At 43.3% G+C, this 14032-nt stretch overlaps 1 protein-coding gene across 6 annotated transcripts in view; it reads left to right on the top strand.

The window, feature by feature from the left end:
• Nucleotides 1-14032, top strand: part of HTT (huntingtin) — an 831912-nt gene that overhangs the window by 728815 nt on the left and 89065 nt on the right. For all 6 annotated transcript variants that reach the window (XM_033950363.1, XM_033950354.1, XM_033950401.1 and 3 more), the window contains 2 exons: nt 520-649; nt 13725-13880. In XM_033950363.1, coding sequence (XP_033806254.1) covers nt 520-649; nt 13725-13880 — 286 coding nt within the window. The remainder of the gene's footprint in view (nt 1-519; nt 650-13724; nt 13881-14032) is intronic.

Below are 14032 nucleotides of genomic sequence, written 5' to 3'. Positions count from 1 at the left end.
GTTAAAGCAGGATGCAGTCAGGTAGATGGCTAATTTGTTTCACCTTGGTTTATGTCTAGTTTTTATTGGTCTTAATATGTTTTGCTTCACTGATCATTATATAACAGAACAGAGTTCATGTTATCGGAGAGGTTCCCCGTACCCTCCTTCCTATTTCTTTTCCTAGTGATTGGCAATTGCTTTGGTATAGACTGAAGAGCATAGCACAGCCCACTGGGGAAGGAGGCAGAGCTGAGAAAAGATATCTTAATCCTTCTGCAATCTCACGATTAGAGAGGGACATTACCCAATTGTCAAGACTCCTGTACCCTTCTACCAGAAAGAAGACTATTGAGGTAAGAACCTAATCTTCCCTTAAGTGATTTTTTTTCTTCTGTAAAATTAATCTTTTGTGGGTTTTGAAAGATTTGTCTTTTTGATTATTTCTCCCTTGAAGTTCTTCCACAGGTATCATAAGGCAGAGATGAACATATATTTGTGATTTAGCTTTATAATTCTTCTTCATTGATTGTTTTGTAGGAAACATAGGGCTGGAGTTGACATACATTCTTGCTCTCAGTTCTTGCTCGAGCTGTACAGCCAATGGATTCTTCCTTCAAATCCTAGCAAAAGGACTCCAGTCATCTTGATCAGTGAAGTAGTGCGATCAGTAAGTCTTTCTTGAAAATAAAGCACACACATGAGTCATTAAATTTCACATGTGTAGTTCCTGTTCAAGCATAGTTTGCTTTAGTTTATACTCTGCTTTCAATATTTGTAGGGATATCTGTTATTTTTCCACTATCCTTAGTTGAAAAAGGAAAAGGAGTAAATTATTGTTCATTATTCTGCTACTTTGTATAACAGAATGGAAACGCTTGTGTAGCTTCAGACCAGTGCCTGCAAAATAAGTTTTAAATCAAAATGAGTTTTAAATCAATCAAACTGTATTTGAAAACATGTAAAAGAAGTATGTTTTCCTTTACTATTTCATTTTAAATTTTTAGAAATTTCTTTCCAGCAAGTGCAGAATGACATGTGAATGATTTTTTATCTGTGTCCTATCTCAGTTTCTAGTGCAATGTGTCTTGTGGTCCTGAACGCTAGGGTTTTGTATCCCCAACCAGCAAGTTGATTGCAGAAAACAGTCAATCATGTTTTCCACCCCCTCTTCCTTCCCAGGGAACTGCTCCTTCCCCCTCAATTAGTTTTTTACAAGCAAGTTGCTCAGAAGTGTTCATTGCCATTTTATTATTTTCAGCTGGTTTTGCTCAGTGATCTTTGGAGGCTCAGTGCCTAGAGGGTCCCACTTGGTGGGACCTCTGCCTGGGAGAAGATGCAGACTCGGACACCAGAAGTCTTCTGCTAACAAGATCAGACCATCAGGGACGCCTAGCTAGAAAACCTGCTGGAATTTTTTTTAGAGCTCAGGAGCTATCCACTGCATAGCTGCTCACATACCTGATTCAGTCAGGAGCTAGAGCGCAGGCTGTGTGGGCTCCTTCCTGGCTCAGCTGAGACTAACAGTGGCCGGCTGCATGGTCCTCCCCCCCTCCCCTTTTGCAACGCGGTTTTCAGAGGGTTGAAGTTCAATATGACTTCAGTCTGACTAGCAGCCAGAAGACCAGGTTCATCCAATGAGTCTGTGAGGCAGATTTCTTTTTCCTTTAATTCCAGCTCAAATCCTATGCTGAAGCAGGCAGGCACCACATGGTACATTGAGTTAAGACTATTGAAGTCTATGGGGAAAATTGGAGGGGTCCTTAAAATTTGGATTTTAGGGTTTCTGACCCCCCAGAGCCTAAGTACCCCACCTCAAACCCCTTTCCCTGTGTTGGTTTTTTTCTTTCAGGGAAGTTTCCACATGCTGTTTTTGGCATGATTTTTCTGGCGGTGGTCATCTTGGATTTTAAACAATCTTTTTTATTTTTTGCCTCCATCTGCCTCAAAATCCCTCAATTTTGCTTAAAGTCAACTGGGATGGACTCTTATCCATATCCTTATATCATGCCAGGTTTGCACTGGATGATTGGCCATGGAAGCATCCATATCCCACGTGTGATGGAGCTTGCGGAAAGGCAGGAGCCTCGGGCTTAGCTTCCTCCAAGTCTTCCAGGGCTGGGGATCTGCAGAAGGCGCATCAATAGGGAAAGAGACCCTGTATTGGTGAATCTGTATTGGCCAAGCGCAGTTGAGTGGGGGGCTACAGAGCCCATGAGAACCGGCAGGGGGTCCCTGTTGGGGTTGGAGAGACCCCCAGTACAAGGCTTCACACTGGATTTTGTGAATGTTATGTGGAATGCTTATTTAAACTGCCGAGTGTCTTCAGTAGCTGTTAGCAGTGCACCAGTGGCAGCAGCACAGAGGTTTCCCCAGCGGCAGGCACCCAGACAGATATGGACACAGACTTGGACTAGGAGGTTCAGTCTGTCACAGACTGGGAGGATAGCAAGTCCAATTCCATATTACTTTTATCCCGAATGAAATTTCCCTGGCAGAGTCTGCTTCAGTGCAGGAGGACAGTGAGCATGAGGTGGTGGTGACACTGGATCAGAGGGAAGACCCCCACAGTGAGCCGGTTGTTTAGGGCCTCTGCACTTTCGAGCGTTATTTCCACCTCACTGCAAAAGTTAAAGCTGGAAGTCCGGTCAGCTGCTTCTTCTCAATGCTCAATTATTGGCTCAGACTGAGGGGTTTTTCCTCTCTCACATCCGGACATTACTAAGCTAGTCACTGACCGCTGAGAGTCATCAGAGGATCCCTTTGAATTGCTAAAACTATGGCCAAGCTGTATCCGATGCCGCCAGATTTCCAGCAACTGTTCAACCGAAAGTAGATTTGCTGGTGGTACAAGTCACTAAACGAACCTCCCTCAGGACCTCAAAGTGGACTTGCTCCTCAAGTGTCAAGTTGAAGCCTTGGCCCTAGGCATTAAGGTGGCAGCTGCGTCTTCCTTTGTAGCACATGCTTGTCACACTCGCCTGCTTTGGGCCTCTGATCCGATAAATGGGAAAGATTCCCAGAAGCTCCTATCTGGGGTAAATTATATTGCTGATGCTCTGTATTATCTTATCAGAGTTATGAACAAGGTCTCAGCTTATACTGTCTCCGCCTGACAGATGCTCTGGATCACACATTAGGCAGGAGATATTACCTCTAAAGCTATGCTAATCAGGCTAATCAGGGGCAGGTGCTCTTTGGCAAGGGCCTAGATGACCTGATGACCAGTGTGACAGACCGTCACCCCAAGTCCTTACCGGACAGGACCCCAATCGGCCCAGCATTCAAATCAGGGCAATTTTTGAGACCTGGGAAGATTTTGTATGTATTCGAGAGGCCAATTGACACAAAGACACTTTCAGGTATCATGTCAGAGATTCAGTGCGGACAGGAGACACCAAGCCATAAGCTCTCACCCCCTCACCAGCCACTAAGAAAACACAATGTCACCAGGCCAGAAGCTGAGCTCCCCCAGATAGGTGGCAGGCTTTCAGCCTTTTAGTCAATCTGGACTCAGATTGGCGCAGACCGCTAGGTTCTAGACATAATCCAGTTTGAGACTTCTCTGGCTGGCCAGAGAGAGCCCTCAATAGTTCAGGCTAAGGTGAAAAAGCTTCTGGCTCTTCAGGTCATAGAACCGGTCCCAGACTCAGACATGCCAAAGAAAAGCTCAGATGACTGCAGGCCAATTCTAAACTTCAAGTCAGTCAACGCAGTTCTGAAGATACCACACTTCCACATGAAGACCATTCAGTCAGTCATAGTGATTGGCTCTGGGGAAATTTCTTGCCTCCCTAGATCTGACAGAAGCCTGTCTTCACATTCCCATTTTCCCGGCCCACAGGAAGTACTTGCAATTTCTTGTGTTGGAGCAGCATTTCCAGTTCTCCGCACTTCCCTTTGGCCTGGTCAGGGCACCTCACACCTTTTCGAAGGTGATAGTAATGGTAGCAGTGCACCTCTGCAAAGCTGGGATACAGGCGCATCCATATTTGGATGATTGGTTCATCAGGGATCCATCCAAGGAGGAAGGTGAGCTGGCAGTTTTGAGAATAGTACAGCTCCTACAGGACTTGGGCTAGATAGTCAACTTCAAGAAGAGTCAGCTGGAACCGACTCAGCGCCTGGAGTACCTGGAAGTATTGCTCAATGCAGCCTTGGGCTAAGTGTTTCTTCCAGAGCCACTAAGACTGAAGCCCCAGAAGCAGATTTTAGAACTGCCCCAGAAACCAGCTCCCACAGCTTGGCATTATCTACAAGTCCTAGGGTCAATGGTGGGAACAATAGAAGTGGTTCTTTGGGCCAGAGCACACATGAGACCTATCCAAGACTCTTCTCTCACTGGTCCCCCTCAGTCGGACTTGCTGCAGCAGCCGCTTCCATGGCTGCCTACAGCAAAGAGCAGCATGAGGTGGTGGTGGTGGCTGAGGCCAGCGACTCTTTCCAGGGGAATGCCTCTTCGTATCTCCTCCTGGGAGATACGACTGATATCAGAAGGGCCTGGAAGTGAAAGAGCACATTTACATAGCTTCAGCAGTGAACACCAGGACACCTCATTTTTACATCTGACGATCCAAGCTCGGAAGCAAGGGGTTAGTCATGTTTGTCCAATTGTGGCCAGGAATGAGCTCTTTATGTGTTTCCCCTGTGTCCCATTCTCGGTCGAGTCATTCACAGGCTTGCAATCTATTCTGGCTTAGTAGACCTAGTGGTGCCTGATTGGCCTCACAGACCATGGTATGTGGGCCTACTTTGTTTCCAGAGGGACAAAGGCCTTAGACTTCCCGTCCAAGTGGATCTTCTCACTCAGTGACCTGGTCCTTATCAAGAATCCACAGCACTTGGGCTTACAGCATGCCTCTTGAGTGGACAACCTTAACAAGCAAGGATTTTCGGACATAGTCGTTACCACATTGCTCAGAACGAAGAAGTCGTCCACTGTAGCAGTTATGCTAAGGCCTGGAAGTCCTTTCAGTGCTGGTGTATGGCAAAGGATGTAGAGCCCTGGCAAGCTTCAATTTCAGTAATTCTGGACTTTTTGCAGGAGGGACTTCAGAAGGGGAGCTCAGTAGGTTCGCTGAAAGTGCAGGTAGCAGGTCTTTCCTGTTTCCAAGCTTGAGGGGAAAAAGACCCCTTGGCCTCTCATCCAGGTACTGCCTGGTTCATTATAGGGACTGCAGTTGTGCCCTCCGGCGCATTTCCCTTTCCCTTCCTGGAACTTTACCATCAAGTTACAAAGTCTCAGTACTGCTCCATATGAACCCTAACAGGAGACTTCCCTCTTGGATCTTACAGTCAAGACAGTGTTCCTGGTAGCAATTACATCAACGAGAAGGGTTTTTGAGTTAGAAGCTTTTTCCTTTAGGGAGCCATTCCTTAGGTTCACAGAAGCAGGGCTGTCCTAAGGCACAATCCCTTCTTTTTACCAAAGGTAGTCTCAGCCTTCCATATCAATCAGGAAGTCCATTTGCCCACTTTTTGCCCTACGGGGGCAAATCCAAGCTAAAAGCCCACTTTTTTGAATATGTTTTCAACTCTTAACTCCCACTCACTGCTGTCAGATACCTATACCCACTGTATCATTTCCTCTACCATAATCTCCCCAACCCTGAAATGTCCTGTCTAAATTAGATTGTAAGCTCTTCTGAGCAGGGACTGTCTGTTGTAAGTTAAAATGTACAGTTCTGCGTACGCCTTTTAGCACTATAGAAATAATAAATAATAGTAGTAGTAAGAAAAAAGATAAAGCATTGCAAGTGCTTCTTCAGTACCTCAGAGTTACCAAAGAATTACGCCTTTCAGATCTCCTTTTTGTTCTCACATGAAAGGGAGGTCGGCGTCTAAGGCCTCAATTTCCAGATGGTTTAAAATGGCCATTTCCTCCGCATATGTGGGCTGTGGTAAACAACCACTGATTGCATTGAAATCACACTTCATTAGAGAAGTTTCTGCCTCATTGGCCAAATACTAGGGCTGTCTTGCCCAAGAAGATTTGTAGAGCTGCTACGTGATCTACCTTTCATACCTTCACCAGGTTCTATAGAGTGTACATAGCAACTGGGAAGGGCACCTTTTTCGGGGCCTCCGTCTGAAAGGCAGGCGCAGTGGACCCACCCTAGACTCTGGGAACTGGTTTGGTACATCCCTAACATTCAGGACTACTAGACACATTGCACTAGAAAAAAAGTTTAGGTTCTTACCTTGGTAATCTTCTTTCTTGTAGATGTGTCTAGTTGTCCTGAAGCCCTGCCCTTTGCCTGCCTTCTGCCTTAAGATCAATCTGAATTTGAAGAATTTCTGTCCCTCGGAGGATCTGAGACATAAACAAAAAAGAAGTTGATGTATAAATATTTCCTCATAACCATACAACATCAATGCAGGTGCCATAAAGCGGTAAAAGGGGCCAGAAGAGATTATGAGTTAAAAATAGCCAAGGAGATGAAGAACTTCAAGCCGTTCTTTCAATATATTAAGGGAAACGACCCACGAAGGAAGCAATGGAACTGTTGGATGACCATGGAATAAAGGAAGCGCTAAAGGAGAACAAAGCAATCGCCGACAAACTGAACACATTTTTTGCGGCTGTATTTACCGAAGATCTACACAGCATACCGGAACTGGGGAAAATGGCAGAAGTGCTGCTAAAAGATATCATCGAGGAGCATCTAGAGAGGCATAAACTTATGAAAACAAGCCAACTTGGCTTTTGCAAGGGAAGATCGTGCCTGACGAACTTATTGCACTTCTTCGAAGGAATGAACAAACGGATGGACAAAGGGGACCCCATAGACATTGTATACTTAGACTTCCAAAAAGCCTTTAACAAGGTACCCCATGAACGCCTACTTCAGAAACTAAAGAACCATGGGGTGGAAGGAGACATACACAGATGGATCAGGAATTGGTTGGTGGGCAGAAAGCAGAGGGTAGGAGTGAAGGGTCACTACTCGGACTGGAGGAAGGTCATGAGTGGTGTTCCGCAGGGGTCGGTGCTTGGACCACTGCTATTCAATGTATTTATAAATGATTTAGAAACGGGGACGAAGAGCGAAGTAATAAAATTTGCAGATGACACCAAGGTATTTAATGGAGCTAGGACTAAAGAGGACTGCGAAGATTTACAAAGGGACCTAACAAACTAGGGGAGTAGGTGACGAGATGGCAGAAGAAGTTCAATGTAGAGAAATGTAAAGTCTTACATGTAGGAAATAGAAACCCAAGGTACAGCTACACGATGAGAGGACTGTTATTGAGTGAGAATTCCCAAGAAAGGGACTTGGGGGTAATAGTGGACATGACAATGAAGCAGTCGGCACAATGCGCAGTGGCTGCTAAGAAAGCAAATAGAATGCTAAGAATAATCAAGAAGGGTATTACAAGCAGAACAAAAGAAGTTATCCTGTCGTTGTATCGGGTGATGGTGCGCCCGCATCTGGAGTACTGCGTGGTCGCCATACCTAAAGAAGGATATGGCGATACTCGAGAGGGTTCAGAAGAGAGCGACACGTTTGATAAAAGGTATGGAAAACCTTTCATATGCTGAAAGATTAGAGAGACTGGGGCTTTATTTGCTGGAGAAGCGGAGACTTAGAGGGGATATGATAGAGACTTATAAGATCACGAAGGGCATAGAGAAAGTGGAGAGGGACAGATTCTTTTCGACAACTACAAGAACGAGAGGGCATTCCGAAAAATTAAAAGGGGACAGATTCAGAACCAATGCTAGAAAGTTCTTCTTCACCCAACGGGTGGTAGACACCTGGAACGCACTTCCAGAGGGAGTGATAGGACAGGATATGGTATTGGAGTTCAAGAAGGGATTGGACAATTTTCTGAATGAAAATGGGATAGAAGGATATAAATAGAGGGCTAGTATACAGGTCCTGGGATTGGACAATTTTCTGAAGGAAAAGGGGATAGAAGGGTATAGATAGAGGGCTAGTATACAGGTCCTGGACCTGATGGGCCGCTGCTTGAGTGGACTGCTGGGGATAAGGGACCTCAGGTCTGATCCAGCAGAGGCATGGCTTATGTTATGTTCTTATGTAACTCATCAGTCTATATGCTGGAAACGAAGATGGAAAGCTGACAGGATTGACAGTCAGTCTAGAGGAGGTGTGCAGATTGATAGCTTAAGAGCGATAGATCCCCGGGACCGGATGGCATCCATCCGAGAGTCATCAAGGAACTGAAAAGGACCATAGCTGTACTGCTTCAACTAATAGCCAATCTGTCGATCAAATCGGGAAAGATTCCAGAACACTGGAAGGTGGCGAATGTTACGCCGATCTTCAAGGAAGGTTCGAGGGGAGATCCGGGAAACTACAGACCGGTGAGTCTGACCTCGGTACCGAGAAAGATGGTAGAGTCGCTGATAAAGGACCCCATCATTGATCACCTTGACGAACACGGGCTGATGAGGACCAGTCAGCATGGTTTTAGCAAAGGCAGATCGTATTTGACGAACTTGCTGCACTTCTTTGAAGGAGTAAACAGACAGATAGACAAGGGCGACCCGGTTGATATTGTATATCTGGATTTTCAGAAGGCGGTTGACAAGGGTTCCGCATGAACGACTACTTTGGAAAATTGTGAGCCACAGAATCGAGGGTGAAATACTCATGTGGATTAAAAACTGGCTGGAGCATAGGAAACAGAGACTCGGACTGGAAGAGCATCACCAGTGGGATGCCGCAGAGCTCAGTGCTTGGACCCGTGCTCTTCAACATCTTTATAAACGATCTGGACATTGGTACGACGAGTAAGGTGATTAAATTTTAAGACGATACAAAGTTATTCTGAGTAGTGAAGACACAGGGGGATTGCGAAGATCTGCAACGTGACATAATCAGGCTCGAGGAATGGGCATCAACATGGCAGGTTCAGTGTGGATAAGTGTAAAGTGATGCATGTAGGTAACAAAAATCTCATGCATGAATACAGGATGTCCGGGGTGGTACTTGGAGAGACCTCCCAGGAAAGAGACTTGGGAATTATGATCGATAAGTCGATGAAGCCGTCCACGCAATGTGTGGCGGCGGCAAAAAAGGCAAACAAAATGCTAGGAATGATTAAGAAGGGGATCACAAACAGATCAGAGAAGGTTATCATGCCGTTGTACTGGGCCATGGTACACCCTCACCTGGAGTACTGTGTCCAGCACTGGTCGCCGTACATGAAGAAGGACACGATACTACTCGAAAGAGAAGAGCGACTAAGATGGTTAAGGGGCTGGAGGAATTACCGTACAATGAAAGATTAGAGAAACTGGGCCTTTTCTTCCTCGAGAGGGGACATGATCGAAACATTCAAAGTACTGAAGGGAATAGACTTAGTAGATAAGGACAGGTTGTTCATCCTCTCCAAGGTAGGGAGAACGAGAGGGCACTCTCTAAAGTTGAAAGGGGATAGATTCTGTATGAACGTAAGGAAGTTCTTCTTCACCCAGAGAGTAGTAGAAAACTGGAACACTCTTCCAGAGTCTGTCATAGGGGAAATCACCCTCCAGTGATTCAAGACAAAGTTAGACAAGTTCCTGCTGAACTGGAACGTGCTCAGGTAGGGCACTGATCTTTGATCAGAAGGCCGCCGCGTGAGCGAACTGTTGGGCATGATGGACCACTGGTCTGTCCCATCAGCGGCAATTCTTATGTTCTTATTCTGGTTTAAGGCTCTGCTTGTCAGCAGGGGCATGCGAGTTGCTACAAGCTCTACATAGTTGGTGCTAATTGCACAATATGTTTTTTCCTATGATTGTTACAGAGCAAAACAAAATTTTGGTGTTGGGGATCTTTCATTTCTCTCCTTCCTGTTATATCTTTTATTACAGTGTTACTTAATTGCTTTTGTACAAACTGAGGGGGCAGGAGCAGCTCCCTGGGAAGGAAGAGGGATTGGAAAATACAATTGACAGTTTTCTGCAAGCAACTTGCTGGTTGGGATACAAGACCCTAGCATTAAGGATCACTAGATATGTCTACAAGAAAGAAGATTACCGAGAGAAGAACCTAATCTTTCTTTACAAGCTTAAGTTTACTTTGCCTTGAAAATTAAACTTGTAAATGGAAGACACAGAGGGAAATCGTATGGCCCTTCTATTTCATAATTCACAATGAAAAAGGAAGGCCATGTTCATGAAGTTGCTCTCTGTTCTCTGCTTCTGCCACACAATCTAAGTAGGGGACCTGGTGATGGGGAATGAAGCCTGAAGATAGAAAGGTTCCATTATATTTCTGTCCCACATCTACATATAAAATCAACTTCCTCAAATACAAATTCTCATGTAAGGAACCCCTTTGCAAGTTTCTGTACTCCATGATGTACACCTGTCACAAGAACATAAGAGTTGCCTTACTGGTCAGACCAAAAGTCCATCAAGCTCTGTATCCAGTTTCCATCAGTGACCAAAGTAGGTCACAAGTACCTGGCAAAACCCCGAAGAGTAAAACTGATTTTATGCTGCTTATCCTAGGAATAAGCAAGGGATTTCCCCAAATCCTTCTTAATAATGGCTTATGGACTTTTCTTTTAGGAAGTTATCCAAACCTTTTTTAAACCCTTTAAGCTAAATGCTTTTACTACATTCTTTGGCAGCAAATTCCAGAGTTTAATTACACATTGAGTGAAGAATTATTTTCTCCTGTTTGTTTTAAATCTTCTACTTACTAGCTTCATTGCACATCCCCTTATCCTATTATTTTTGGAAATAGTAAATAAAACAATTAACATTGAGTAGTTGTAAATTGAACCCATTTCCTTCTTATCTTTTTGGGGACATTACTTCTCAAGCTATTATATGGCTGACTTCACTATTAAATCATTTTCTTGAAAATGGATACTTTTCGCTGAGTATGGGGAACATAACTTTGAAAAGCGCCGATCTGGACCCTATAGTTCCTTCTCATCACCCACCGCCTGATCGCAAATATACCCCTTTTGACAAAAATGATGGAGTCAATTATTTCTAGCCAACTTTCCAACTACATGGAGAAATTTTCTATTTTGTTACCATTTCAACATGGGTTTAGACCAAATTTTAGTATGGAGATTCTCCTATATCGTTAATTTCAAATATTCAAGATTTACAGCCACAAAATAAATGTGCAGTATTGTTGTAATTTGATCTGTCAGCTGCGTTTGATGTTGTCCACCATGACATCCTGATTCATATGTTATCAGATATTGGTTTAAACCAAGTGGTACTGAATTGGTTTAGTAAATTCCTTTCATTGCGATCTTATCAGGTTTATTTGGAGGGTGAGACATCCTCTTCATGGAAATCCAGCTGTGGGGTGCCACAAGGCTCCCCGCTGTCACTGCATTGGCTGCCTTTCGAATCCAGAGTCTTATTCAAATTCGCCTGCTTCTGCTACAAAACAGCTTTTGGCCTATTACCTAGATACCTCAATCACCACTTCACTATGAATCTCACCAATAAGAAATCCCGCAGAATCCAGCTATTCATCTTCCCCTCCCTAAAATTATGTCAGCTCAAAAGATTCCTCAACAAAACCTTTGCTTTCCAGGCGGCTAAGCTGAACCCTTGGCTATCCCAAATGGTACTCGAGGCCCCCACCTACCTCAGCTTCAGAAAGCTACTCAAAACGCACCTTTTCCGCGAACAGGACCTTTAACCCCTTTCCCCCCGCAATAACCCCTCTCCCACACTCCCCACACTCCTTTTGCTCTCCCCCTTCCCCCTCCCCCCACTTGGTTTCTCTCTCGCTATCTCTTACCTTCTAACCCAACCTTCGACGTTGCTTGTACTTCTGTTAAAACTCTGTTAAAGTGTTCCCTCTCTCCCTTCTTCATTGCTTGTAACTTTGACAAAATTTTGTAAATCCGTGTGTCATCGCGGATCTTAATTAACTGATGTGAACCGCCTAGAACTTCTTGGATATGGCGGTATACAAGAATAAATTATTTTAATTATTATTATTATTATTAATGTATATATGACTTCTCTGAAAAACTTTTGCCTTTCATCAGTAGAGTCGATATTTACTTATGCAGACAATATTTTTATCTTATTAGAAGTGGACCCTGATCTTAGCAACCTGGTCTCTAGTATAGACTGCTGCATTTCTAAACTTCAACTGTGGGCATTGTCTATTCAAATGAAATTGAATGCTGCTAAAACTAAATTGCTTTGGGTTGGGCCAAGACTAGAAAACCTCCCTTCCTCTGTAACACTGAACACAGGCGTTTCACTACATATACACATCTAGAGTGCCGGGTGTCATCTTAGACTCATCACTTACATTTCATGAACAGATAAATTCTTTGACAAAAAAGTGGTTTTTTTAGTCTGCGTATGTTGAGAAAGGTTAGATCATTATTCTATCAAGAACATTTTTCAGTGTTGGTACAATCCACTGTGCTTGCACAGTTAGATTACTATAACTCAGTTTATCTGGACATTAAGCAGGGCTGTCTAAAACGACTCCATTTAATACAGAATCCTGCAGCTAAGCTCATTTTTGGGAAACGAAAGTATGATCATGTATCCCCTCTGTTGAGAAAGCTTCACTGGCTCCCAGTTCGCTTTAGGATCCAGTTCAAATGTGCATTCATAATCTTTAAGCTTCTCTATGGAATATTTGACCCTTTAGTCCCCTTATATTGGAATACTTTTAGACTTTGCCATCTGAGAAATACTCAAAGATATAAGCTACCCTTCCCTTCTTTTAAGGGAATTAAATCTGTTGGGAAGCTTAGTCAATCTTTTGTTTTCAAGTTTTTAGAGATCTGGAATGAACTCCCTGACTCCATTAGGCTTATAGGCCAGCTGCAATTATTTTGTAAGACCCTGAAAACTTTGTTGTTCTCGCAATCTTTAAATGGCTTAACCAAAGTCTCAACAAAACGATAATACTATGGTTCTTACTTTTCTCATGCTTCTTTCTCCATGTACTCTAGTCTTAATTATATGTGAACCGAGTCGAGCTCCATTGGGAGATGACTCTGTATACAAACCGAAGATAAGATTACACTTCATTCAGTATTTTATAGACCTCTATCCCCTGAGCCGTCTCTTCTCCAGGCTGAAGATCCCTAGCCAATTTAGCGTTTCCACACAAAGAAGTCCCATTGTATTGTATTTATTGTATTTGATATACCCATCCCTTTTAACATTTTTGTTGCCCTTCTCTGTACCTTTTCTGATTATGCTATATCTTTCTTGAGATGCAGCAACCAGAATTTCACACAGTATTTGAGGTGTGGCTGAACTATGGAGTGATACAAAGGCATTATAGCATTCTCATCTTTGTTTTCCATTCCATTCCTGATAATTTCTAACATTCTATTTGCTTTCTTATCCACCGCTGCACATAGCTGAGAGTTTCAATGTTTCTTCAACTATAACACCTAGATCTTTTTCCTGGCAGTTATTCCTAACGTGACATCCTGTATCACATAGCTATAGTTCAGATTTGTCTTTCTCACATGCATCACTTTGCACTTGCTCACATTAAACACCATCTGTTATAATTCCCAGTCTCAAAAGGTTCTCTTGCAATTTTTCACAATCCTCTTGTGATTTAACAACTTTGAACAACTTTGTGTCATCAGCAAATTTAATCCTGTTGTATCAAAATTATCCTAAACTTTATATTTCTTTTCACTTCATTTTATTCATAGGTCATATTTATTTTCAAAACTGTATTCTGTAATTTCATAGTCAACCTTTGCTAAAATATTTCTGGTAACAGTTGTATGTGATTGTTTGTTTTGTTTTTTTCCAGCTTCTGGCAGTGTCTGATTTATTCACAGAGAGAAATCAGTTTGAGATGATGTATACTACCCTGACAGAATTACAGAAGCTACATCCATCTGAGGATGAAATTCTCAACCAATATCTAACTCCAGCTATCTGCAAAGCAGCTGCTGTGCTTGGAATGGTAGGGCAAACTTCAGCAGTCCATGGGCATCTAAGATTTTCAAAGTAGATAAACTACTTTGCTGCTGCACATTGGACTTCCAATTTGTATTTTTAGCCTGTCTTTCTGAATAATGCTTTAAAACATTATTAGAATTGGGAATGTTGCCACTG

The sequence above is a fragment of the Geotrypetes seraphini genome, chromosome 1 (assembly GCF_902459505.1).
Source record: "Geotrypetes seraphini chromosome 1, aGeoSer1.1, whole genome shotgun sequence".
Lineage (NCBI taxonomy): Eukaryota > Metazoa > Chordata > Amphibia > Gymnophiona > Dermophiidae > Geotrypetes > Geotrypetes seraphini.
The sequence above is the reverse complement of the archived record's forward strand: the minus strand, read 5'-3'. Positions and strand labels throughout refer to the sequence as shown.